General features: G+C 43.0%; 1 protein-coding gene and 1 pseudogene across 1 annotated transcript in view; both read left to right on the top strand.

The window, feature by feature from the left end:
* Nucleotides 1-26,083, top strand: part of KATNIP (katanin interacting protein) — a 181,717-nt gene that overhangs the window by 68,645 nt on the left and 86,989 nt on the right. The window contains exons 6-7 of the mRNA XM_054582782.1: nt 4,263-4,394; nt 7,236-7,364. Of these exons, the coding sequence (XP_054438757.1) occupies nt 4,263-4,394; nt 7,236-7,364 (261 nt within the window). The remainder of the gene's footprint in view (nt 1-4,262; nt 4,395-7,235; nt 7,365-26,083) is intronic.
* Nucleotides 15,022-15,607, top strand: LOC129078093 (phospholipid hydroperoxide glutathione peroxidase-like; annotated as a pseudogene).

Below are 26,083 nucleotides of genomic sequence, written 5' to 3'. Positions count from 1 at the left end.
CTGACACTGAGAAATGCGCTGAGAGCGCAGTGACAAAGCCTGGGAGGCAGTGAGGCCACACTTGGAACCTGAGCCCAAGGCAGCGAGGCTGATGGTCATGAGGAAGGTGGAGTGGAACGTGTGGTTCCAGAAATAGCGGGGCGCATTGCCAAGTGACAGGATCTCTTGGAGGAGGAAAATGTCCTATGGCAACTTCCTTCTGTGCTTTTTCCACCTCCCTGTTCTCTGACAGGGTGGCTCCCTACCTGCCTTTTTCAGGCCTTTGTACTCTTGCTCAGATTTTTTCCTTCAGTGATCTATAGCTCAGTCCCTGTTTCCTTTTTTGAGTGTTAGATATTCTCAGAAAATTCTTCAATTTTCCTCTGTTCTCCCCAAAGGCCTCTGTTGTAGCACAGGGTGGGCACATTTATTCTTCGGGTGCCTGCGTGATCAACTGTGGTCTGAAAATAGTTAAGTGTAAAATACCAGAAATAAACAATTCATCTATTTTAGATATCGCACTGTTCTGAGCACCATGATGACATCTCACACTGTCCAGCACCGCCCTACCCTGGACATGAATCACCCTGTTGTCCAGCATCTCTGTGCTGTATGCGCTACCTGTCTGTCAGGCCCTTAGTAGCCATCTTGGTTGTCGGATTCAATGTTGAGGTATCGCAGTGCTTTTGTTCAAGTGACCCTTATATTACTCAATAATGCCACATTCACATAACCTTTATTATAATATACTGTTATAGTTCTATTTTATCATTTATTATTGTTGTTAAGCTCTTACTGTGCCTAATTTATAAATTAAACTTTATCATAGGTATGCAAGTATAGAAAAAAACATAGTACACATAGGGTTCAGTACTATGTGCAGTTTCCAGCATCCACTGGGGTCTTGGAATTTATCCCCTGTGGATAAGGAAAGCCTGGTGTGTAGTGTGTGATTTAGAACTGGGGTTGGTCAGCAAACACCAGCTCTTCAGCCAAATCTGGCCACAGCCTGTTTTTGCAAATAGTGTTTTTTATTGTTTAAGCATTATCCATGTGTCCCGTTTTCCGTCCCTCACTGATGGTTCGCAGCCATGCCCATTTGTTTAGGCATTATCCAGGGCTGCTTTCAAGTTATAATGGGACAGTTGAATATTGTGACAGAGACCATATGGCTGGCAAAGCCCAAAATATTTACTTTTTAAAGGAAACATTGGCTCAGCATTGGTCTCTGGAGCTGTACTGCTGAGGTTCAAATCTAGCCTCTGCGGTCCCCTAGCTGTGTGACCTTAGGCAAGTGGCTTAAAGACTTGGGCTTTGGTTTCCCTGGGATCACTGTGAGAACTAAAAGGGCAAATAAATGCACCCAAAGCACTTAGAGTGGTGATCAGATTAAGTGAAGTGGCACCTGGTGTGAGAGTGCTGTTGGGGGTGGGGACAGCGTGGACACGGATAAGAAACGAGTTCCGTCCGAACTGCTGACTGTCCCACAGGACACCAAGGCTCTGGCCTCATGTTCTGCTTCGTCGAGCTGAAGGCTAAGTTCATTAAGCTTGTGGGGAAGCTGGATCTTACTGTGTGAATGGTTCTAATGCTGTCAGGGGATGAGGGGAAATGCATGGTCTAGATCACCATCCCTCCCCTTGGTAATAGGTTCAGGACATGGCTTGGTGGACCTCTTCCTTTGCTCAGTACCAGGACCACACTAGGGTGAGGCCCAGGGTGCGACATTTAAGGAGACCCTCCCTCTTGGATTTGTGCACTGAGAGGGAGCACCCCCTTAACCGTTGCTTCCTGGGTGCCTTGCTGGGACTTGGCCCTGCCCTTCTAAGTCTAAGCAGCCCACCCCGACTCCAGCATTGGAATGGGTGGCAGTGTATTTGCTTGACTACCAAATGACACAGGTGGCTTGTTTCTTCATTCCACAGGGGGCGAAAATGCACTTGCGGGGAGGGGGAGCAAGTCGTCCTCAAAGCAGTTCTGATGAAGGCGTCATTAGTGCCAGTTTAGTAGCTGTGGAAAGCGGTGCTCTGGGACTCAGCGGGACTTGCCCAGGGTTGCCGAGGGAATGAGCGTCAGAGTTCCAGGAGTCACCCTGGTCTGCCTGAGTTTAGAACCCAGGCCCTTCACCGCACATGGACAACTCTAGTATAACCACAGAAAAAATGACAAGCGCCTAAAGGGGCATTAGCAACTAGGCCTCAGCTAGACCAATGTACATCATGGACATTGGTCAGTGGGGCTTGAAGACGGTTGTATTTCTCTCACATGAACAAGGCGTTTGGAGGCAGCCAGGGACTCAAACTCCTATTTTTCCATGGGGCCATCCTTAGAGTGTGGCTTTGTTCCTTATTCCCATGAGATGGCCGCTCTGCAACCAAATATCCCATCCACATTCCATTAGGAAGATGGGTGGAAGGATAAAGGGCAAAGTCCTGTGGCACTGAGTGAGACCTGGGTAGCAGGAAAACAGTGGCTTTCTCAACAGCTCCATCTGCATCCAGACTTCCAGCCACTCACATCTGGCTCACATGGCCGTCCTGAGCTGCAAGGGCTTCTCGCACGTGGTCATCTTAAAGGGGCACATGGCTGCCTCAACAGAATCAGGGTTTTGTTAGTAAGGATGGAGAGAGCAATGGATAGTTACCAGGTAGTCAGAGTGCCTCCACAGCTTAGGTGGGATTGGACACAGGGAGAAGATTTGGGAGAATGGCATTAAGGCTGGGACACCGACATGAGCAAAGGAGAGTTTAGGGCACAGGAAAGGGTCAGGATTCCATCACAAATAACATAAATCCTATTCACGTTGGCTTGGCGAAAAAGAAAAAGTTTCAGCAGTGTCTGGCTTCAGTTATGGCTGGATCCAGAGGTCTACACAGAGCCATCAGGATTCTGCTTCAGTCTATCGGCTCTCTGTCTGCATTAGGGCCAGGAGGGTCTCCAGCGGCTCCTGGTGTACCCGCCTCCTTTTAGCTTAGCACTCCTGTGGAAAGGGAGCTCCTCCTCCCCACAGCTCGAGCAGGAATCCTAGGGCTACTCATTGGCTACCTTAAGCGCATTCCCATTCCTGAACCCTGGCCAGGGCATGTGGTGGGGGGCAGAATGGGCTGGCTGACCAGGCCCTGCTCACACTTCTGCCCTTGGGCTTCACGGGGACTAGGGAGAGAGGGGAATGGACCTCAAAGGGAAACGACGGAGATGCTCCCGGAAGGTCAGGGAGTGGATGCTGGACTGAAAAACTGCATGCACTTGGGATACAGAAAGCAGTTCAGGGCTATGACTATATGTGCAGGAATCAACACAGGAAAGAGAGATGGGGCCAGATTGTAGAGACCTTGGCATGCCAGGTGCACTGCTTAGGGTACAGGTGTGGCTGCTAAAACAGGGAGGCCCAAATAGCAGGGGCCTGAACAACATGAAAGTTAATGTCTTTCTGACAGGACAGTTCAGTAGCGGGCAGTCATCCTGCTCCAAGAGGTCATGGAGGAAACCAGGCACTAACGCTTCTGTTGCTCCACTGTCCTCCCCGTGTTGCTTTCTCTCTCAGTCCTCGGCAGCTCACCACCACCTCTACGTTCCGTCTGGGCATGGGGCCGCTGTCTCCTTCTCTTTAGGGGCGCAACCTCAAAGATACACATAACCCACCCTGCTGCAACACACACACCTTAATGGCCAGACTGTGTTCACGGGGTTCTCCTAGTGCAAGAGAGAAAGGGGAATTGGACACCGGGGCGGGGGCAGCCTGCAGTCTGCTGCACCAGGCCAAGGAGTGGGTTTCCCAAGGGATGATGCAGGGCGTTCTAGGAGGAAGAGAGGCCCCGCCCACACGCTTTCCATGGCCCAGAAAGTGTGAGGAATGTCCAATGCTGCGTTTTGATTTAGGATATCCACAGGTATGTGTGGAAGGTGGGGGAGGGAGCATATAAAAGGCCCTGAGAAGTCTTGAAGAAAATTCCCCAGTGCTTCCCAAACATTTTATCACGAAGCTGTTTGAGAAGTTTAACATCTGCCAAAATTCTATGGGTAAGCTATCTCAAGCCAAAAATTTACTAAAAAATTCTACTGAACCCACTTTGGGCAGTAGGAACTGGGAAAGACTCTTGAGCAGAGGTGGCGTGAGCCATCTGGGCTGGCCTGCGCCAGATGACGCTGGCCAGCGCGAGGACGGCATGGCTGCAGCCGTGCACAGACACACACCTCGCAGCCAGCCCCGAACGTGCTCGCCCCCAGAGGGATCAAGATGTTTGTTCTACCATATCTGAAATTGTCTGAATTTCTGTGTATAGAAATCTGTGCAGATCAGAACAGAAGCTGGCTCACGGCTCCACATTGAACCTCCTCTGGACTATTCTGAAGATTTTGAGCCATGGGAGAACGTGACTGTCAATGCAAAGGATGCTTCTGGGGGTCATCCGCAGGTAGGAGTGGCTTCAGCTCAGTGCTACAGCAGCTGTCAGGATACCTGCTGTTATTTATTCCTTCCTTCCTGGGGGGAAAAAAAGAGTCCTTTTCTATAGAATGAAGCAATTACCTTGTTTCCCTTCCCCATCCATAGGAGTGGGATTTTACAGAAGCAAAATTGTGGACTTTATTGCCTTTAACACCTACCTCCCATATAACACACACGACACGCAACACAAACACTCACTCCCTTGCTTTTGAATAATTCACACAATCCTGTGCCCAGGATCAGTCTGTGCAAACGGCCATTGGTTTCTTTTCATCTGGAGGCTGGTTTGTAGCCAAGTTCTGTCTGTTACAGTCCAAGCCCAAGCTCATGTCACAGAATGCGTACATGCCCTTGAAGCAAAAGGCATGGTAGTTTTTTCTCCTCCTTTCACCATTTGGTATCTCCTGTTACATGAACATGTACTCCTCCTTTGCAAGCTCCCAAGCTCCCTGAAACACGACAGGCTGTCCCTCACAAGCTATTAAGCCCCATTAGCATTCCTGTGTGCGCGTGCCTGGAATCGTCAGTGCCCTGCTCCGCCAGCACTGAATTTTCTCCACTGTGTGTGCTTGATTGTATTTCTTTCTTTTTCTCTTCTTCTTGAGGGGGCACTCCATAAGCCTTCATAGTCAGTTTCCCTATGGAGTTATTTTTCTGCTAAGTGAGAGTAAAATGGCAGCACCAGTTTTCAGCAAAGGCAGGAGCCGTAAGAGATGCAATCTGAACAGGGAGAGGAAAAAAGTGCGTGGCTAAATATTCTCAGCCACCTCACATTGTTTGCGAGTGCAGCCTGAAATGGAGCAAAAGGAGGTGCATGTTTGTGTGTATATTTTTCATCTGACCTTTGCTGTTGAAACACACCAGCCTTTCACCTTCAATCAAATCCTTAGTGAACTTCAATTTCTTGGCGGCTCTGAGTTCACAAGACTGGCGTGCTGCAGACATGTTCTGTCGGCCGCCACCCTTGCAAAGTACTTTCAAGAGATGTGAATTACTAGAATCAGGAAATTTTATGTCAAAGTCTGAAGTGGGGGCTTCTCTTGAAAAATAAGATTTGGGAACCACATTCTTATGCGACAGCAATGACTGAGTTGAGGAACAGCCATCCCCTTAGGCATATGTGTGTTCCAGTGTCTGCAGTCCTCACCCCAGGTCCCAGGCACTGTTCTTCACACTGAAGATAAAACAGACAGTAGATGGGTACATACTATACCAGGAGGTGACAGGGCAGGTCAGAGAAACAAAGTGGAGGAAGGGGCCGGAGAAAGCTGGGCAGGGACTGCCACTTGAGGTGGGAAGGCAGGGGCCTTGATGAGGTCATATGTGAGCAGAGGCCTCAAGGAAGCCAGGGGGTGAGCCGTTTGGAGAAGGGCACTCCACGAGCAGGGGGCAGCAGGTGTGGAGGCCCTGAGGCAGATGCCAGTGTGGCAGGAGCTGAGTGGTCGAGAGGGCGAGGAAGAGGAGGCAAGGCCGGAGGAGTAGCCAAGGCCCAGACCACACAGGGCTTTGAGAGCTGTGGTAAAGATGAGGGATTCTACTTTGAGTCAGAGGGAAAGCTATCATGGGTTTGTTTGTTTTTCAGTTTAGCAACTCCAGTGAAAGGAGAGCACCTCTTTCCAGAGAGCTTCACCCAAGTGCCAGGACTTAGTCGTGTTGGCTTTCCTCGGGCTGGGTGTTGCAGTGGATGATAAGGCTCCATTTAAATGATATTGGCTCCACTTAAGTATCAGGAATAAACAAAATGTACATTATTTTCCTAATATTATTGAGATGTCTTTTCCCCCTGATAATGCATGATCAATATAAAAAATTCAAATGATACAGAGAAAATAAAAGCCCTTTCATAATCTCACTGCCTCAGAGATCATTACTATGAATAGGTAGGTATGCAATCATCCAGACTAAAAACTGCACATATCATTATATGCAAGAGGAGATTGTTATCCAGAGTGTTCTGGTCCTGGCCCATTCCCAAGGAGTGAGTGGTATTTCCCAAGATTAGCCATCTTGTCAGTCCCTGAGAGTGTGACAGGTGATAGGAAGACTTGACCACCCTGACGTCTTCTGGAATGCCTCTTCTGAAATGGGGGTTTCTCCATTGTCCACAATTACAACTTCATGTTTTAAAGTTAGCTGATACATATGAACAACTTAAAGACCTGTCACAACTCATGTGTCACCAGCAGGTCTGCCACATGGGCACTGCTGTGGCCCATGATGGCTTACCCACCTGTTGGTACCAGGCGGATTTAGGCAGTTGTGCCTTCATTGGCCAAGCATCCCTGTGAAGCAGCCTGCCTATCTTGTCCCCAGCAGAGCTTCTCAGTGAATCCTTCAGTATTCATTAATTTCAATGGTGAGACTTAAAAAACTGTGGGATCATTTTTAGGGCAATTCCATTGCTTGGGTACTTCTGTTTCAGATTGTCTTATAAATAACCTTTGAGGGGGGTGCCTTTTTTTCTTTAACTTTTTATTGTTATTTTCACATAAATGGGATCGTACCATTCATACTATTTGATAATCCCACATTTTTTGCTCAACATGTGTGGCCATCTTTCCTCACTGGTCCTCACTTAGCTCAGGGCACTGTTTTGGGAGTTGGTGGCCCACGTTTGAATCCTGGTCTACTTCCTAGCTGTGTTCCTGCAGTGGTACTGGTTAAGCAACGATGAGTCTATCAGATCAGCTGTGGGAGCGGGAGCAGAGGACAACTTACTGAGGACAGAGATGGGAGGCATGGAGGCCCAGCATGTCTTTAGGGACATAAGTTGCTTTTACTATATCCAGGTCTCTTTGCTTACCCCTAGGATTCCAAATCTCCCACCAGCACCACACCCTGTGATTTTAACTTCTCCCTTCGGAACGCACATGGACATCCCAACCCTCCAAACAGTATGGACAAAGCAAGGATTCTCTTAACTATTCAGGACGTAACGGTAAGACTGCTTTTCTGCATTATAACCATGGAGTGCCAGGGTCTTTTCCACAGCCAAGCAGCTGGGTCATAGGATGGACCCCACAAGAGATTTTTTGTTTATCCTTGGCAAAACTACAGTTAACAGGATTTGGCTTTAACAAAAAAACCTCTGGCCGATCCACCAGGAGATTTAAAACAATGCAGGAGACCATGGACAATGCCAAAGGGGGAAAGGATTGAGGGTAGGGCAGAGGAAAGTGGTGAAAAAAGTTAATAATTATATGTCAATTATATCTCAATAAGGCTGGAATTAATTGATTAAAAAGAAATAAATAATTTGATTGGATTAAAAATAAAATAAAACAACACAGGAGAGATTTGGCTTAATTACGTTATTTTTATTTATTTTGCTTTTGATATAAAATATAGATTTTTAAGTTTTATTTTTCAATTGCAGCTCACATTAAATATTATTTTGTATTAGTTTTAGATGTACATCATGGCGGTTAGATAATCATACACTTTACAAGGTGTTCCCCCAGTATTTCCAGTACCCACCTGGCACCATACATATTTATTGCAGCATTATTGACTATATTCCCTATGCTATACTTTACATCCCTGTGAGTATTTTTTAACTACCAATTTGTACTTCTTAATCCCTTCATTTTTTTCACTCGTTCCCTCAACATCCCCTCCCCTCTTGCAACCATCAAAATGTTCGTTGTATCTATGAGTCTGTTTCAGTTTTCTTGGTTCATTTATTTTGTTCTTTAGATTCCACATAAGGTGAAATCATATGGTATTTGCCTTTCTCTGCCTGACTTATTTCACTTTGCATATTTGTAGCACAGCTTTTTTATCCACTCGTCTATTGATGGACACTTGGGTTGCTTCCATATCTTTGCTATTGTAAATAAATGCTGCAACGAATGTGGGAGGTGTGTATATTCTTTCAAATTAGTTTTTTGAATTTCTTTGGGTATATATATCCAGCAGTGGAATTGCTGGGTTATAAGACAGTTCCATTTTTAATTTTTCGAGGAACCTTCGTACTATTTACCACAATGGCTATACCAGTCTGCATTCCCACCAACAGTGCACAAGGGTTCCCTTTTCTTCACATCCTCGCCGTTGGTTGTTTCTGTAGATTTATTGATGATGGCCATTCTGACAGGAGTGAGGTGATATCTCTTTGTGGTTTTAATTTGCATCTCTCTGATGACTAGAGATGTTGAACATCTTTTTATACGTCTCTTCAGGTTCTCTGCACATTTTTAAAATTGGACTATTTTTGGTGTTGAGAGTTATATGAATTCTTTATAAATTTTGGATATTAACCACTTATCAGATGTATAATTGGTGAATCCATTCAGTAGATTGTCTTTTTGTTTTGTTGGTGGTTTTTTCTCTGCTGTACAAAAACTTTTTAGTTTGCTATACTTCCATTTGCTTATTTTTTCTTTTGTTTCTCTTGCTTGAGGAGATGTATCAGAAAAAATATTGCTAGCAGAAATAATGGTGCTATTTTAAAAAAGTAATAGTAAACGCTCACATTAAATGAGCAATTACCAAGTGCCGAGCACTGTGTTGGGTGTGTAACATCCATCACTGCATTAACCCTGTGTGTTAAGTGCTACTTATTTTAATTTCATTTTATAGTTTGAGACACTGAAGAGCAGAGAAATGATGTTGCTCACTCATGCCTCACAGAAGCCCAGACTGGAAACCCAGACCCCATGATCCCCGTTCCCTGGGATTAACAAGCTGGCACTGACCTATTTTTTCTTCTGAAAGTGCCCAGCTCTCCACAGGGGCACAGTCTGTGGTGCATATTATTGATATTCTGCCCGGGAGTAAGGTGTTCAGAGGTGCCCTTCATCAGTTTTGCTTAACTGTTTTAAACAATGATCAAGAGGACCTGTCCTCTGTCAGGTCTTTCCCCCTATGACCTCATTGCTGGGAATATTGATGAAAAATGTTGTTCAAAAATGGAATTCAATGAGGAAACAACCAGACAAACCCAAATTGAGGGAAGTCTACAAGACAACTGCCCAGGAGTCTTCAAAAAGTCAGTGGCATGAGAAACAGAGATTAAAGCAGGGTAAAGAAATAGCATGATTATGCTCTGTGAGATCCTGGGGAGCAGAATTGCTATGAATTCGAGGATAGTTTTGGGAAATTCAGAAAAAAATAATTACTTCTTCATATTAGATAAAAATATTGTATTGATGTTAAATTTCCCCAATTTGGTAATTATATTATGGTTATGTAAGAGAAGGTTCTTGTTCTCAGGAGATGCATGCTGACATGTGCAGGAATGAGGGGTCATGATGTCTACGTTCATGCACAGATAGGCCAGAATAAAGAATGTGCGCTCTGCATATTGAGGAAGAGAACGGGGAGAAGAAAGAGAGAAATGGGGCAATATGTTAACAGTTGGTGAATGTAGGTGAAGGGGTTTTGGGTATTATATATTCTTATAAATTTTCAATGACTTTTAAATGTTTTCAAAATAAAAAAGTTTTTAAAAAACTTTGTTAGAGCTAAGCATGAGCAAAGGAATAAATAGAGAAGAGTAAAAAAAAGAGACCTAGCTTAAAAATGCTGAGTAAGATTGATCCATGTCAGTTTCCTGATTGTGTTATGGTGCGATAGTTACGTGAGATGTTACCATGAGGGACATTGGGTACAGGGTACATGGGATCTTTGTGTACTGTTTCTTACAAATGGTGTATAAAATCTACAGTTAGCTCAAAATAAAAGGTAAAACATAAATAAAATACACACAGGCCCTGGCTGGTGCAGCTCAGTGGATTGAGTGTCAGGCTGTGAACCAAAGGGTCGCTGGTTCAATTCCCATTCTAGGACACATGTCTAGGTTGCAAGCCAAGTCCCCATTAGGGGGCATGCGAGAGGCAACCACACATTAATGTTTCCCTCTCCTTCGCCCTCCCTTCCCCTCTCTAAAAATAAATACGTAAAATCTTTAAAAGATAAATTAAAAATAATCTGTTTTAAAAAAATGAAGTACGCACAGATGCCCAGGTCTTACCACCCAGAGGTTCTGATTCTTATCCTGGATTTGGGCTCAGGCATTGTATAACATCTTATTTTAAGCATCCTACGTAACAATAATTTGCAACAGTATTTGAGAACCAGAATTACAAGGAAAAGATAGGGCTGTGGATCTCAAAATTTGATGTGCACAAGAATCACTAAAGGTATTTGTTTAAAATGCATATTTTAGGTCTAATTTTTAAGCTATAAGATTTTGTACATAAGAGGTAGCATACTTTTGTGTTTTCATTTTTGCCAGAGGACTTTTTGTTTTCATTGCTTTTTTTAGAGAGTGAGGAAGGGAGAAAGAAAGAGAGACAGAGAAAGAAAAAAAGAAATATTGACCAGCTGCCCTCTTGTATGTGATCCAATTGGGGATGGAACCGGAAACCTGGGCATGTGTCCTGACTGGGAATTGAACCCATGAACTCTCGGTTTTGCAGGATGATGCTCCAACCAACTGAACTATGCTGGCCAGAGCAGGAGGTGGCATACTTTTTAACAAAAAAACTCCCAGTGATTCTGAACCAGAAGGCCTGAAGAGTAGGGTCCACTTCAAATGGAAGGAAAGAATTAGAGATAATTTGGACTTTATGCCTTGGATTTGGGGACTGTAAAAGAAAGTCATTTAAAAGTTCAAAGTTAAAATCTTATCTATACCATATATGGTTGCCATATATATATAAATCAAGGCAACCATAAAGAATGAATGAATGAATGAATGAATGAATGAATAAATAATCAACAGAGGTTTGCAAAAGCCAGAAAGGGATGGGAAGAGGTTCTACTCTTGTCTTTAAAATCGTATCCTGCACTTCTGGAAACGTGGGTAGGAGATGTCACTTACGAAAATAGTAAATGAAAGATATGAAAGTATAATAGCTGTAGACAGCATCTCCTGGATTACAGATCAATTTCTATCCAGATATTGATTATTAATGTCAAGAAAAGGCTAAATTTTATTCAACATACTTTTTTTAAGGAGAAAAGGAAGTCAATATATTTTAGAAATATTTCATAGAAAATTATTTTGTTTAGGTTTTTGACTATTTAAATATGTGAATTTTAGATAAATAGGAAATTAATTTTGTGTTAGAGCTGACATTATTCAATCAAATAAATGAATATGAACCCTTCATATTTGTTTTCTTTTTCACTTTGGTCACATTAAAAATATATTTCAACTTGAGAGAAAAACAATCCTGAGAAAATGGGTACACATAGGAGAGGATTATTATTAGCTATGACTTGAAAAAATTATGCTCAAATTCAAGATAAGGTAGAAACATAGTGATGAATGGAAGAGAGTGTGGCCAAAATGGGAGCATCTGGACCTGTGACTGTAAGGACCAGCTTCAGCTCACAACACGAATGTTTCATTGGTTGGCCTAGTGTTGTGCTATGATTGTTGCATGATTATTGCTGTTTTATTTTGAATCAAAGAATTTATTCTGAACATGCTCCCCTCCAGTTGCCCTGGTTCCCACCACTCTCTATTGGCATCTCTGACACTCACATTGCCATTTTACACTGTATTACGCCTTCTGAAGATGTTGGAGCTTGCGATTCCTGTTTTAGGGATTAAAAAAAAAAGAAGTGAGAGAGACTCAGCAAGCCTGGAGCAAGTTGTCTGGGCTCTTCCATAACCTCTGTGGCGCCTTGGCTAAGTCACACTCTTGGAGTCCCTGTTACCTCCCCTGTGACACAAAGGGGTAGATTAGGTATTTCCTCTACTCATCAGCTCTGAAATTATAAATGCTGGGTTGAATTTATAGAAAAACTCTATTTCTGATTATAAAATCGGTAAGAATAGAAGATATATAGTAATTTATTGAGCTCCCTACTCATCCAGGAAACTCCTTCGGTAGGTCATTTGCAAGTTGCATATTTAGGGCTTGACATACCCTTTCTCTACCCTAGATCTGAGCTTCCTGTTGGCAGAGATATGTTCTGTCTCTTCACCTGCTCTGTGTCTGGTCCTTAGGAAAGTGCCTAGCATAGAGTTAGTTTGCAAATAAATCTTTGTTAAGCAAGTGAATTGAATAATTGATTGAGTGAATCAATGAGCGAGCGTGTGGTGTGGATGTTGATTTGGCACCCTGAGCAGCCCACACTAGCTGAGTTCAGTCATCACATCACTAAGTTATAATTACAGTGACAGTATTTTCCAAACTGTGAATCCGGAAACATAATTTGACAAAGAATTTTTTTTGCTGCTTGGGGTAGAAGAATCAGTTTGAGAGATGGAGTTTGGATCCTGAAATACTGTGATTACTGGAACATGGTGCCCATTAAAATGGATATTGTCAGTGACAGAAACAAGGCAGGCGGGATAACAAGCACAGCGCTCGGCACAGAGTGGTGGGGATGCACGGAAGAGTCTTGACACAGCTCAGCTGGCTGTCATCATGGGGAAAAAGGAGTACAAATGTATGAGGCTTCCTGGCTTTAAGAGGAGCCAGGTATCTGCGTTTCTTTGTGTTTGATTTCTCCCATTTTTTTTTTATGTTGGTAGCTAATTCACAATTTTCGATGGACCAAAGATAGTAAATAGCCAAGTTTGGCTTTCAGACCATCAGCTTGAAACTTCTGGTTCAGACAATGAAAGCTTTGTTGGTTCCTGACAAGAGAGGAGGAAGACGTCTTTCTCCTTCCCAGTGGCACTTTAATTAGTCCTGCTGTACCCAGAGCCATCAGGCGCATGGTGTCCTGAACACATCCAGTTGGACAGCTTAGACTAAAGGGCAGCCTGGCTGATGGCATTAGGAGGGCTCTGGGCAGGTGAGTTAGACGGCACAAGGCCAGCTGAGCAGGAATAATTCAGTCATGTGCATGAATGATTCATGTGGAGTAGAATGATGCTGAACAAGCACCTAAGTGCCCATGAAAGGCAGGTCCAGAACGGAGAGATGTAGTCATCCTTTCACCCAATTGAGCGTTTCTGTAAGTGAAGATATTGGGCAGTATCTGACTTACTATAGCATCTTTTTCAATCCTAATAAAAATAAAGAGTGACCTCTGAATCAATACTGGAATAAATAATATCTTTATTTCTTGCATTTATAGCCTACATAAAATTTCTTAGGTATTTTTACATTATTTTTCATCATTTCATGTAACTCCTAATACATGAATGCTTTCACATTAGAAAATCTTCAAACAATTCAGAAGTAAACTGAGTAGAATGTGAAAAGCTCTCTCCAACTACCCAGCCAAACTGTGCCCACTTTTGGTTTTATCGAGCTTGTATACTTTATTTATTTTGTCATTTATTCATTTATTATTTTCTATTTTAGTTCATTTCTACTTTCATCTTGATTCCTTCTGTAAACTTTTTGGTTTAATTTATCGCTTCAATTCTACCCTACCCTCATGACACACTTTGGCTTCTTAAGTTAAATGTTTAATTCATTTATACTCAGTCTTGTTTTCTTATCAATGTTAAGACTATAAATTTTTCTTTGAACACTGCGTTGTTCTTATCCCACAAATTTTGCTATGTGTGCAGTGTTTTCATTATCATTTATTGCTAATTAGTTTGTGATTTCAGGTTTTTTTCTCTATTTAAAAGAGTTTTTTACAAATATTCTAAGTAAATAGTTTTTGGTTTAATTATTTTGCTATCTATCCTCTTGTGTTAATTTTTAATTTTACTACATTATGATGGAGAATGGCTGGTTTGGCTTCTATTTTTTTGGACATTTCTGAAGTTTTGTTTGTAGTCTACCTGATCTTTTTTATGAATGCTCCATGTTATTTCAAAAGAATAAGCCCTGGCTGGTGTGGATCAGTGGATTGAGTGCTGGTCTGTGAACCAAATGGTTGCTGGTTCGATTCCCAGTCAGGGCATATGCCTGGGTTGCAGGCCAGATCCCCAGTAGGGGGTGTGTGAGAGGCAACTGTATATTGATATTTCTCTTCCTTTCATCCCCCTTCCTTCCCATTTCTCTAAAAATAAATAAAATCTTTTTTTTAAAATAATAATTCTTTTTGGTACAAAGTTCTCAATCTGTTAAATCAAGCTATTCATTGAATTATTTAACCTGGTGAGTCTTATTAAAAAAAATTTTATTTATTAATTTTTTTTAGAGAGGAAGGGAAGGGAAGGAGAAAGAGAGGGAGAGATTCATCACATTGATTGGTTGCCTCCCGCATGCCCCCAACTGGGGACCTGGCTCGCAACCTAGGCATGTGCCCTGACTGGGAATCGAACCAGCGAACATCCAGTTTGCAGGCCAGTGCTCAACACACTGAGCAACACATAGCTGTGCCTTTTTTTTTTAACCTTCACCCAAGGACATTTTTTTTTCATTGCTTTTAGAGAGAGGAAGGGAGAGAAAAATATCAATGTGAGAGAGAAGCATCAATTGGTTGCCTCCTGGAGGTACCCAGACAGGGGATTGTCCCACCTGGACAAGGGACTGAACCCACAATCTAGTTATGTGCCCTGACGGGGAACTGGACCTGCAACCTTTCAGTTATAGGACAATGCTCTTACCAACAGAGCCATACTGGCCAGGGCCCTGGTGAGTCTTAAAGTTAGGTCCCAGACTACCTATATCAGAATCACTTAGGCTGCTTATTAAAAATGTAAATTCTCAGTCACTGCAATAAATTTAAGCCACTTGTGCTGCCTACTGAAGCCGGCCCTTCTGTGCTGGGCACTGGCAGTGCCAGTCCTGGCCGGTACCATGTGCATGTCCTGTGACGATTGGCGCTGTGCTCAGTCCATGCTCAAGGTCTCAGCCAAGGACGTCAACAGGCACATGGTTAACCTGGACAAATACTGGGGCTTCATGTGCATTGTCTCCAGCATGGCCTTGCGATGAGACAAAACAAATATAAACTACACTCAGCTCATCAACCTGCATGCCCAATATGCTGAGTGCGATGTACAGATCCTGGCTTTCCCTTGCAACCAGTTAGGGAGGCAGGAGCCAGGGACTAATGCAGAGATCAAAGAGTTCGCTGCTGGCTATAATTCCAAATTTAATATGTATAGCAAGATCTATGTGAATGCGGTGATGCCCACTCTCTGTGGAACTGGATGAAAATCTAGCCGAAGGGAAGGGGCATCCTGGGAAATGCCATCAAATGGAACTTCACCAAGTTGTTCATTGTGAAGAGCGGTTGCATGGTGAAGTGGTATGGTCCCATGCAAGACCCCCGATCATAGAGAAGGACCTGCCAAGCTACATGTAGTTCCATAAGTATGTACTGCCATCTGAGCCCTCCACCCATGTCCCTCAGAGCCTTTCCCTTGGCACCCATGACAGTCTGTAGCTTGGCTTGTAGCTTGGCATCCCCACCCCCTGGACATCTTGTGGGAATAAAACATAAAATTGGAAAAAAAGTGTGAACCCTCAAACCCCTCTCAAAATACACAGTATTGGATCTGGAGGGGGATGGAACACTCAGAATCTGCATTTGCATTTCTTTTCTTTTCCTTTTTTTTTTTAAAAAAAGATTTTTATTTATTTTTAGACAGAGGAGAAGGGAGGGAGAATGAGAAGGAGAGAAGCATCAATGTGTGGTTGCATCTCATGTGCCCCCTACTGGCGACCTGGCCCACAACGCAGGCATGTACCCTGACTGGGAATCAAACCAGAGACTCTTTGGTTCACAGGCCAGTGCTCAATCCACTGAGCCATACCAGCCAGGGCAGAATCTGCGTTTCTAATAAGACTTCCTGGAAGTTCTTATGCTCATTAGCAAACCACTGCAACAGGTCCTGCTTAATTTTTGTGTATTTAATCCAGTTGATTTCTGTAAACTTGTCAATTTTCCCTTATATTTCTCTGATTTTGCTTTATATATCTCAAATATCTGTCATTGCATATAGAGTCAAGATGTTTTCTAATAGATAGTTCCTTTTATCCACATGAATATATCAGTGTCATCTTTGTCCCATTTAAAGCAGTAGATGGGCCTTTTCAATATGAAGGTGTGTGTTTTGAGCACTGGAAAAAATTTATTATTATTATTATTATTGTTATCTTTCATTGCATCTGTTCTGTCCTCTGGAGAATGTGTTGGACAAATATTGGCCCACATCTATTTTTTTTTCAAGTCTCTTAATTTTTCTTTCAAACTTTCTTTTTGTCTTTTTGTACTGTGTTCTTATAACATTGTTTGGCTTGATTTTCTTGTGTACTTAGTCACCTTTTATCTCTTTCTGCTATTTAACTGATATTTTAAAAAATGTTAACAAAATTAAAAATTTTAAGATCTCTAGTTGTTTCTTTTTCATGGATGAAAGTTCCTCTTACATATCTCCAGGGGTGCCCTGGCCAGGTGGCTCAGTAGGTTGGAGCATCATCCTGTCTACCAAAATGTTGTAGGTTGATTCCCGATCAGGGCACATGCCAAGGTTGTGGGTTTGATCCCCAGTTGGGGCACGTACAGGAGGCAACAGATTGATGTTTCTCTCTATTTCTTCCTTCCTCTTTCTCTGAAATCAATAAATATGTCCTTGGTTGAGAACTAAAAAAATATCTCCAGGGATATTAATTTTCTGTGTTCTAAAGTCTTCGTCTGTTTATTCTATTAACTCTTTTTTCTTGGGTAGTAGTTCTTTTATTAATTTGGTGGCTGCCTTTCAGGGTATTGATTTTCCCCAAAAGTGTGCTCATTCTGGGCTGTCTGCTCATCCTTGTATTTGAGAATCCCACTCCCTCTGCTCATTCCGTTTGGTGTAACCTAACCCTGGAGATTGTGGGGTTGGAGCACAACATGCTCCTGGTAGCTGTGTACTTTATGTTCTGTTCCAGGTATGGGAGCTCCTCATCTACCTTAGAGATTGTGACCTGTGGGGTGCATTGTCCTGCCTTCTGGGTCAGAAACCACACTCCAGGCTGCCGCCTGTGCGTGAGCACCTCTGTACTTAATGCAGCTGGAGAGGGGCTTATAGCCTTAAAAGTAGCCCCAATTAATGTCTCAGGGCTTCTTACTCCATCTTGACTTCTTGACTTAGCTACATACACACTCACCCCCCCACAGACCCCCACATCCATACCCACACCCACACACACCACTCCTATGGAAAATATTAATGCCTGCATTTTGGTCTGTAGTTTCCTCTGCTTTTTGTTCTTCATAAATGTATCTCTGCTCTATGCCTTTCAGGGATTCCTCAACATTTCTAGTCTGCCTGCAGCGTTCTTTGTTGTTTGGTCCCTATCCCGCCGTCCCTATTCCATTCTACAGCCAGCCCTTGCCCGGGCAGGCTCAGGCAAGGCACCCATGGGCCTCACAGCCAGGTCACGGGCAGCCTCCAGGGCCTCTGCTTCCTGAGTTCATGCTCTTGCTCTTACTTTACTCCACTCCCTAAGACAAGGATGTTTTTTCTTCCTAATGATGGAGGTTAGCGACTTCTCCAAGGTACTTCATAAATCAATTTAGCTTTGAGTAAAAATTAGTAAAAAAGAAAATCCAAGGTTGAATGGGGACAGAAAGAATCAGAAAACTAAAAATATCACACATGTATCTGGAGCACATGCAGAATTCAAATTTTCCTACCTGTAGTTCCATCAGAATTCGTGTAGGCAGGGGTGTACAACTGGTAGCCCATGGGCCTCATGCGTCCCCAGGATGGCTATGAATGAAGCCCAACACAAAATTGTAAATTTACTTAAAACATTTTGAGATTTTTTTGTGATTACATGTCGCAATGTATTTAATGCGCGGTCCAAAACAACTCTTCTTCCAGTGTGGCCCAGAGACACCAAAAGGTTGGACACCCCTGGAGGGGAATGTGATTTTTAAAAACATACAGTGTGGATCCCAAAGTCAGGACTCAGGTCACTGTATTCTGGGAAGTTTGTCATCTAGGAGCCACGAGGCTTGAGGCATGGGCTGGTAAGCCCTAGGTTAGGGCTCTTGACACTCATTACACTTGTAATTTCTTCTAGGATGGCTGTCTTTGTTGCCAGGTTACAAGTTCCATGTGAACAAGGACTCATCTGTCTGGTTACTCTATCCTAGCACTTAGCAGTCAGACCTGCTAATGGGGACAAATACATCCAACACTAAAGAGTTTTTGAATAATGAATGAATGAGAAGGAGGACAAGTTAGTTTATACCCCCTCAATACAGGGTTAAAATCCTTTCTGGGCCAGGCAGGTTAATATAAGTGTGTAAGATAGCTCATATAAGGCAGCAGGAGTAGTGGGAATTATTGCAACGGACAGTGCATGCCGGGTGAAAGGCATTTCAATCACAATTTTCTCAAAATGCCAAACAAATGAGAGACATTACAGGGGGTCGGCAGGGAGAAGAGGTGTTGGCAGCAGGCCAGTTACCTCTACCCCGGAGACTGCCGCTTCCTCAAGAGGACTGTCTTAAAGTATCCATTGTGGCCTCATGGTCTAAACATTTGATTTTCTTGTAGGTAAAGTCAATAGAATCTGAGAAATAAAGAAGAATATGCTGTCATCTCACTTTTAAATTTTCTGTAAAAACCAGACCTCTGTAAGAGCAATCATGAAACACTAATTCGTAGCTATTATCTCATTGTATCCCTTCCACAAACTTATCAGCTTGTCAGGGCACGTTTTCCCACAGGCGACTTCGGGGCTTGGGCTCAGAGACACAGGGCAGCTGGAGTGGGCCCAGGAACCAGGCCCAGAACTTGCACCTGGCTGTTCCCCTTTCTAAAGACAGCTACAGGTTTTAATGCGTCATCTACTAACACTTAACACACACTTTAACACGTTTAATGGACTCAAGGCAGCTTTGTGTCCAAATCTTTTACAGGCAGGTTTCATCAATTCCATGCAAGCCCATGGGCAGCCACTGAGCCCGTGTCTTTCCTCCAGCTCTAGAGACCGCTTGCTTCCAATGTGCTGGTGCCAGGAAAGGAATGAATGTGGCCCGTGGCAAAGAGCCTGGACTTTGGAGTCAGCCAGCCATTCATCCGAACTAGCTCTGCTACTGCTAGCCCTGTGACCTTGGGCTGGTACTCAGGTGCCCCGGGCCTGTAAGATGAGGACACCCACTGGAGTGGTGCAAGGCTGCAGTGGGATCAGGTGGTAGAGAGGTTAGCTTGGTAATTGGTAGCTGCTGCTGTTGATGTTATAGTTATTATTACTATTATTTGCAAATACAGTTTTATGCTTGTCCACGTTTGCTCTTTTCCTAGCCCGGCAGAAAGAGGCAGATCAGGTATGCAAGGCATTAATCCACTGACCAGCAAACCCCTCCTGCGCTTTAGTCAGTGGTCCGGCGCCCATCCCTCCCTCCTGTGCCTCCTCCCTGGCTCTCCGGTGAGGAGGCCGATTTGTGTGCAGTCCCATCATCCGTTCTCTATCAGCAGTGTTTCCAACCTCGCTTCTGTGTAGAGGGCTTTCTATTAAAAGGGCTTTAACTTAACATTTTAGACACTGAACATTGCAACTGCATAGAACACATTGTAAAACAAAGCTATAAAGTTAGACTTCACAGGGAAATTTCTGGATGACAGCTTCAAAGCAACTGGTAGCAGCACCAGCGTGGTATCCCTTTAAAGTATTGGCAGGTTGGCTTTCAAAGTGATTCACCCCAGGTCCTCATCTTTTCAGATGGAAGGGATTTGAACAGTTTCCTCAAGGGAGTGTTGCTACTTAGTTCATTTCCCTTTTGCCTTTGGAACAGATGGTTTTAGATCACATGGGCATTATAAGGGCAGAGGTTCCTAAATTTTGCTCATCCATGAAGAGCAAATGTATTATTTTCTTTTGTGAAGAAGATAGCAGCCATGAAGAATTTAGGCTTCCTTTTAACATATATTTTGTAAATAAATTTATGGCATTTAAATTTGTATTAATTTTACAGAAGCAAAAACAAATTGAAAAAGGAGGAACTATTTAAATTTAAATTTCTTTACTATGAGAGCTTTTTCTTAACAAATCTCATCAGTTTAACAAATTATGAAAGAAATATTAAGAGGTCAGAATTGCCCTCTTAATCCTTTTAAACTTGATGTTTCCGTTTAAGATGGATTTGAATTGACTCTCTGATATGGAAAATAGACCAGGGGTGTCTGCGCTGCCTGCCCTCTTCTGGGTTTTGTTAGCTAAGCTAAGGGCTTAGGTTTTGAACATTACATTCTGCTCCATAACCCAAATGTGCAGAGTTGTCTAGCATGCGTTCAGTCTGTAAATGGCTTCAGCGCTCACCATTAGATCTGCTACCACAGCTTATCCAGGTCTGTGCTCTTTATTTTGACTTTACCCTCCAGAGTCGGGATTTTGTCTTCTGGGAGGTTTTTTCCAAGAAGAGCTCGTGGGTGTTATATTCCCTGAGCTGCTTCCGGTTGAGATTCGTGGCCTATTGTTTTTAAGTCTGGAGCACTTTACTAGATACACTAAGGTAGATAGATACTGCTCCCTCATCTTCTGGTACCGAGTTCTGCTGCTGCTCGCTGCTTTCTGAGTCACTCCTTTGGGGACAAGATTTGTTCCAGGACTGGGGATCTAGGGTTTTTTGTATTACTGTCCCTTTCACTACTGTGGGGAATTTATTTATTTGCGGCAGCAAGGGACAGGATTTAAATGTAAAAGTAAATATATCATTATTTTCTAATTATAAAATTAGGAATAGGCATATAAGCAAAAATTAAGTAAAACAAAGTAGAAAAGAAAGTACCCATAATGTCACATTGTTAATAGTTTGATGATTATTTTTCCAGAGCCTTTGTATGCATAGAAACTAATAATTATTTTTAAAATTAGGTTTATACTACATGCACATTTTTTGACATGCTTCTTTTTACCTAAACATGTATCTTGCTATTTTTTTTTTGAGAAAGTGTACAAGATCTACCTTGTTTTCTGGAAGGGCTACCCGAGGCTCCATCAGTGCCTGCCCTATGAGCAGTTTAACCCACCTCTTCCTGGTGAACACTTGGGTTATTCTCTGTTTATAATGATGCCTCAACGATCTTTGTATACTTAAGACTGAAGGATAAGTTTCTAGAGAGACTTGGTCAAAGGTATACACACACATACACATACACACACACACACACATATGTGTATACATATATTTAACTTCTGTCATCTCTGCTTCCAAAATACATCTCAAAATGCATCTCCCATCCCTACCTCTGCTGCCACTTTCATCTTGTACCTGCTACTGCAGCTGCAACTGTTTACCCCTATTTCCACTCTGGCCCTAACTCTCAAAATCCACTTGGTATCCAAGCACTATAGTGACCTTTAAAAACAGAGATCAGATAATGTTCTCCTTCTGCTTAGCACCCTTCATTGGCTTTTCATTGTACATAAAACAAAATCCAGACTCTGCCCTGAGGCCTACAAAGCCCTGTCGTGGGTGACCCCTTCCTGTTCCCTGCCCTCCCTTCATTTGGTACATGCTGCCCTCTAGCTCTTGCGGCCTGCTGGCCTTGGCCTCTGCTGCTGCCCCAGCCTGACACTCTGTGCCCCAGGTACTCACTGGTGGCTCTTTGTCACCCAGCCTTCCCTGGCCAGCTTTCCTCAGGAGCTCTCTCTGCCCACCCACTCTGTCCCATCATCCAGGCAGGCCCTTTCCTTCACAGCCCTGGCCATATCTGAAATATACACTCCTCCCTCCCTTCTTTCCTTCCTTCCTTCCATGCAGTGCTTGCTTGAGGCTTTGCCATCTCATTCCCCACCATTACTTCGGCCTGTAGCGCAGCACCCTCAGCTTGCCTGCCTGTGCGTGAGAACATTAACAATGGTAGTTGCCACATCATCCTCCCCTTTGACTGGACCATGACGGGATGCAAGAGAGTCTGTTTTATACTTGGGTAAAATCTAGAAGGAGCAGGGAGCGGTGGCTGCGGGCACAAGTTAGGACTCTGCCATTTAATCACTGTAGTAAGTTGGACCAGCTTAAAGGCTCTCGGCCTCAGTTCTTCAATTTTGGGGGACTCCAAAAATTCAGTCACTTAAAATGTGGGGTTGCAACACTGTGAAGATAATGAAGAGGCTGGAGGGAGCCTGCCCGGCTGACCACGGGTTTGAGTCCAAAGCCTTCTTGGAGCTGGCTGCGGTTGGTGGCTCCACTCTGCCATAGACATCATGGGGATGGCTATGGGCCCTGGACTGACTGGGATTTCCCAGGCAGTGACAACAGTCTCCCAACTAGGAAGGTCCCAGGTAGCTGGGACTCATTTTATTGTTTTGTTCCACAATGACTGGGCAAGAATATTGGGGCTCCAGAGATGGGTTTGCCCCATGTTCTCTCACCTGATCTTGCGTCCACTCTTGCAGAACATAGAACTAAAGCTGGCCCCATTTGGGATTGGGGTTTGGGCTGAGACCAGGAGTCAGTTGTCTGTCCCGTTTTAATAGGAGTTCATATTATCACAGGCTTTTATTCTACCTACCTATCCTGCAGGGTACTGTGAGGATCAAATGAGAGAAGGAGTTGAAAATGTGTTGTAAAGTACAGAGCATTACTCCACTGTAAAGGATACTAGTTTTACCATCACTGAAAGTGCTATTAAACAGCAGCCCACCCAGAAACTCACGTTTTCCTGTGGAGGAGCAAGAACTCCATTGACCTCCAACACCCCTCACAGTCAGACTTTGAAGACATGAGCCATGACCTCGGTCTGGCTTCCATGGAAGTTGCATGGACCACTTCAATATGCTCAACTAGTAGACCTTGTTTTTATCTTTTTAGATGCCATTGCTGAATACATGCTCACTTTAATACAGGGTTTCTCACCTTACTGCTCTTGACATTTGACCAGATAATTTTTTGTTCTGGGGGACTCTCCTGTACATTCTAGGATGTTTAGTAGTATCTCTGGCCTCTACCTACTTGATGCCACTAACACTCCCTGTCCCCAGTTGTGACCAAAAACATGTCCAGTCATTATCAAATATTTTCTGAGGGGCAAAAAGCATCCCTAGTTCAGACCACTACTCTAATAAAACAATTCTTTGAGGCAGAGCTACATTTTTCTGGTTGTCAAAACCCAGATCAGAGGAATTAAGTAACTCGCTAAAGGTCACATGACTAATACTACCTCCAGGGCATATGGATGCTCTCCGCCCCTTATTGCAGCCACTAGCCAGTCACTGACATAAAACAGTCATTTAGAAAATATTTGTCAAGCACCTACTATATGCCAGGCAATGTTCTATTTGCTCAATAAGTATCACTGATACTTGGTATTTGGCAGGGTGGGAGGGAAGAGTGTAAAAGATAGTTCTAGTAGTTTCCTATTGCTGTTGTAACAACTTACCACAATCTTACTGGTGTATTACAGTTCTGGAGGTCAGAAATCCAAATTCAGTTTCGCTGATCTAAAAATCAAGATGTCAGCAGACCTACGTTCCTTCTGGAAGCTCTGGAGGAGAAGCCCTTTTCTCCTCTTTCAAAGCCAGCAGTGTAACACCTTTTCTCCTCCCTGACCTCCATTTCCATCCTTATATATTCTCTTTCTGACTCTAATCTTCCTGCCTCCCTTTTACAAAGACCGTTGTGATTACATTAGGACCATATGGGTAATCCAGGATAATCTCTCCCATCTCAAGATCCTTAATTTAATTACATCTGCAAAGTCCCTTGTAAGGTGGTGTTCACAGGTCCCAGGGATTAGAATGTGAACATCTTTGAGGGCCATTTATTCAGCCTACAACAGTCTGCCCTCTGGCCCCCAAAGATCTATTTCCATCCCACATACAAAATACACTCTTCCCATTCCAAGTTTCCCAGAAGCCTCAACCCATTACAGTTCAACTCAAGTCCAAAATATTTTCTAAGTCTCATCTGCTCAGAGTTCCCAAGTGTCATCATCTTAATCATCTAAATTAGGTATGGGTGAGACTTTGGACAAAATTCTCACCATGTGTGTACTTGTGAAACTAGAAAACCAGTTACCTGTTTCTCAATACAGTAGTGGGTAGATACAGAATAGCAGTTACAGAAACTCCCATTACAATAGGGGGAAAAATGAAAGGAAAAAAGATGACACCAAACCCAAGCAATTTTGTAATCCATTGGGCCAACTCCATTAGGTTGCAAGGCCCAAAAACAGTTCTCTGTGGCTCAGGGCTCCACTCTTGGAATCATCCTTTTTCTTTAATGAAGAGTACTTATTTCATCAACCTGTTTCCTGCTTGTAGAATTTTGGGAGTCTGACAGCCTTCTTTTATTTTGTCCTATCTCTCTCCCATTCAGTTCAAGTTGGCAGTGTTTCTGCTGGTATGACATTCTCAAAAACCACGTGGGTCTCCTATGTATGTCTCTAGAATTCGTTCCATTAGACAAGAGGTCCCCTCACAAATCTTTCATAGGTAATCCCTTCTCTGTTCCTGGCTTCTGCTGAGATGTCAAAGGGGATTCATGAGTCACATGTCTGATCTCTTCCAAGAGCCCTCAGTGTGATTGAATGCTCTAAACCCTGGATCCTCTGCAATGCTAGCAAAAGATTGTTCAGTCACACCCTTGGTTTTCTCTCTAGAGCATGCTTTTCTGACAGGGAATCTTCTCATTTTAATGTCTTTTTGCAACCTGGATAGACTGAGAGTTTCCCAAATCATCAAATCCCAGTTCCTTTTTACTGAACAGTTTTTCCCTCAGTCTATCCCTTTCCTCTAACATTTTATTCTAAGAAGCAAGAAGAAACCAGACTGTGTCTTCAACACTTTGCTTAGAAATCTCTTCAGCTAAATATCCAAGTCCATCATTTACAAAATTTCATTTACCACATAACTGTAGGACATAATTCAGCTAAGATTTTGCCACTATGTAACAGGATTCCCTCTCCCCTAGTTGCCAATGACATCTTCCTTATTTACTCACCAGCAGCACCTTTGATACCCATATTTGTCATCAGTCTGTTTAGGATTATTTCTCTAAGATTATCAAAATTTTCTATATAGTGCTTCTTATTTCTTCATGAGCCCTCACTGAATCATAGGGCCCAGGGGTTAGGACTTGGAAATCTTTGGGGAATCATTTTTCAGCCTACCATAACAACTATGAAGTTCATTGGTCAACCATCAAACCTGTGTTGATTTCTTCTTTTCTCATAACTAGGTTAGATACTATGAGGACTACAGGTAGAGTATAGCTAGGCTGACCAAACATACTGCATTACCCAAATAGTCCATTTTATATTTTTTGTTCCAGTGTAAGTGTAGCAGTGGTCTTTTCCAAAAGTATCCTGGCTTTGGTGACAAATTTTCTGGTCACTTTTATCTTAATTCTTGACCTTAAGATTGTAAATATATAATCTATGGACAGGAAACACATGAAAAAAAATTGTCAGGAAGTTACAATTAAGTGCTAAATAATCTGACATTGAAGTGCTTCTAAACATCCTTCAGTACACAAAACAGCCCCCCACAATTATCTGCCAGACATTTACCACCTGGAATTTCAGGATCATTTGGAGGCCTCTGGGATTTCTTATTCAAAGTATGGTCCCTGGACCAACAGCATTATCATCACGTCGTTAGAAATGCAAATTCTTGAGCCCTGTCCAGAACCCACTGAATTAGAAACTGTGGGTGGAAACCCAGCAATCTGTTTTAATGAGCCCCCAAACCAAAACATCTCTCACACACACACATGAACACACATGTACACATGCATGCATACTTACACACATTCTTAGTAGCATCTCAGGCATGTGAACAGCACAATTAATACTATAAAACACTGTTCTGTTCAGAGAATTGCTCATTTGCCCCTGCCCTT

Source organism: Pteronotus mesoamericanus, unplaced genomic scaffold (assembly GCF_021234165.1).
Source record: "Pteronotus mesoamericanus isolate MK-2021 breed Mesoamerican mustached bat unplaced genomic scaffold, CSHL_Meso_final contig_72, whole genome shotgun sequence".
NCBI classification, from domain to species: Eukaryota; Metazoa; Chordata; class Mammalia; order Chiroptera; family Mormoopidae; genus Pteronotus; species Pteronotus mesoamericanus.
This window is presented reverse-complemented; position numbering and strand designations above follow the sequence as displayed.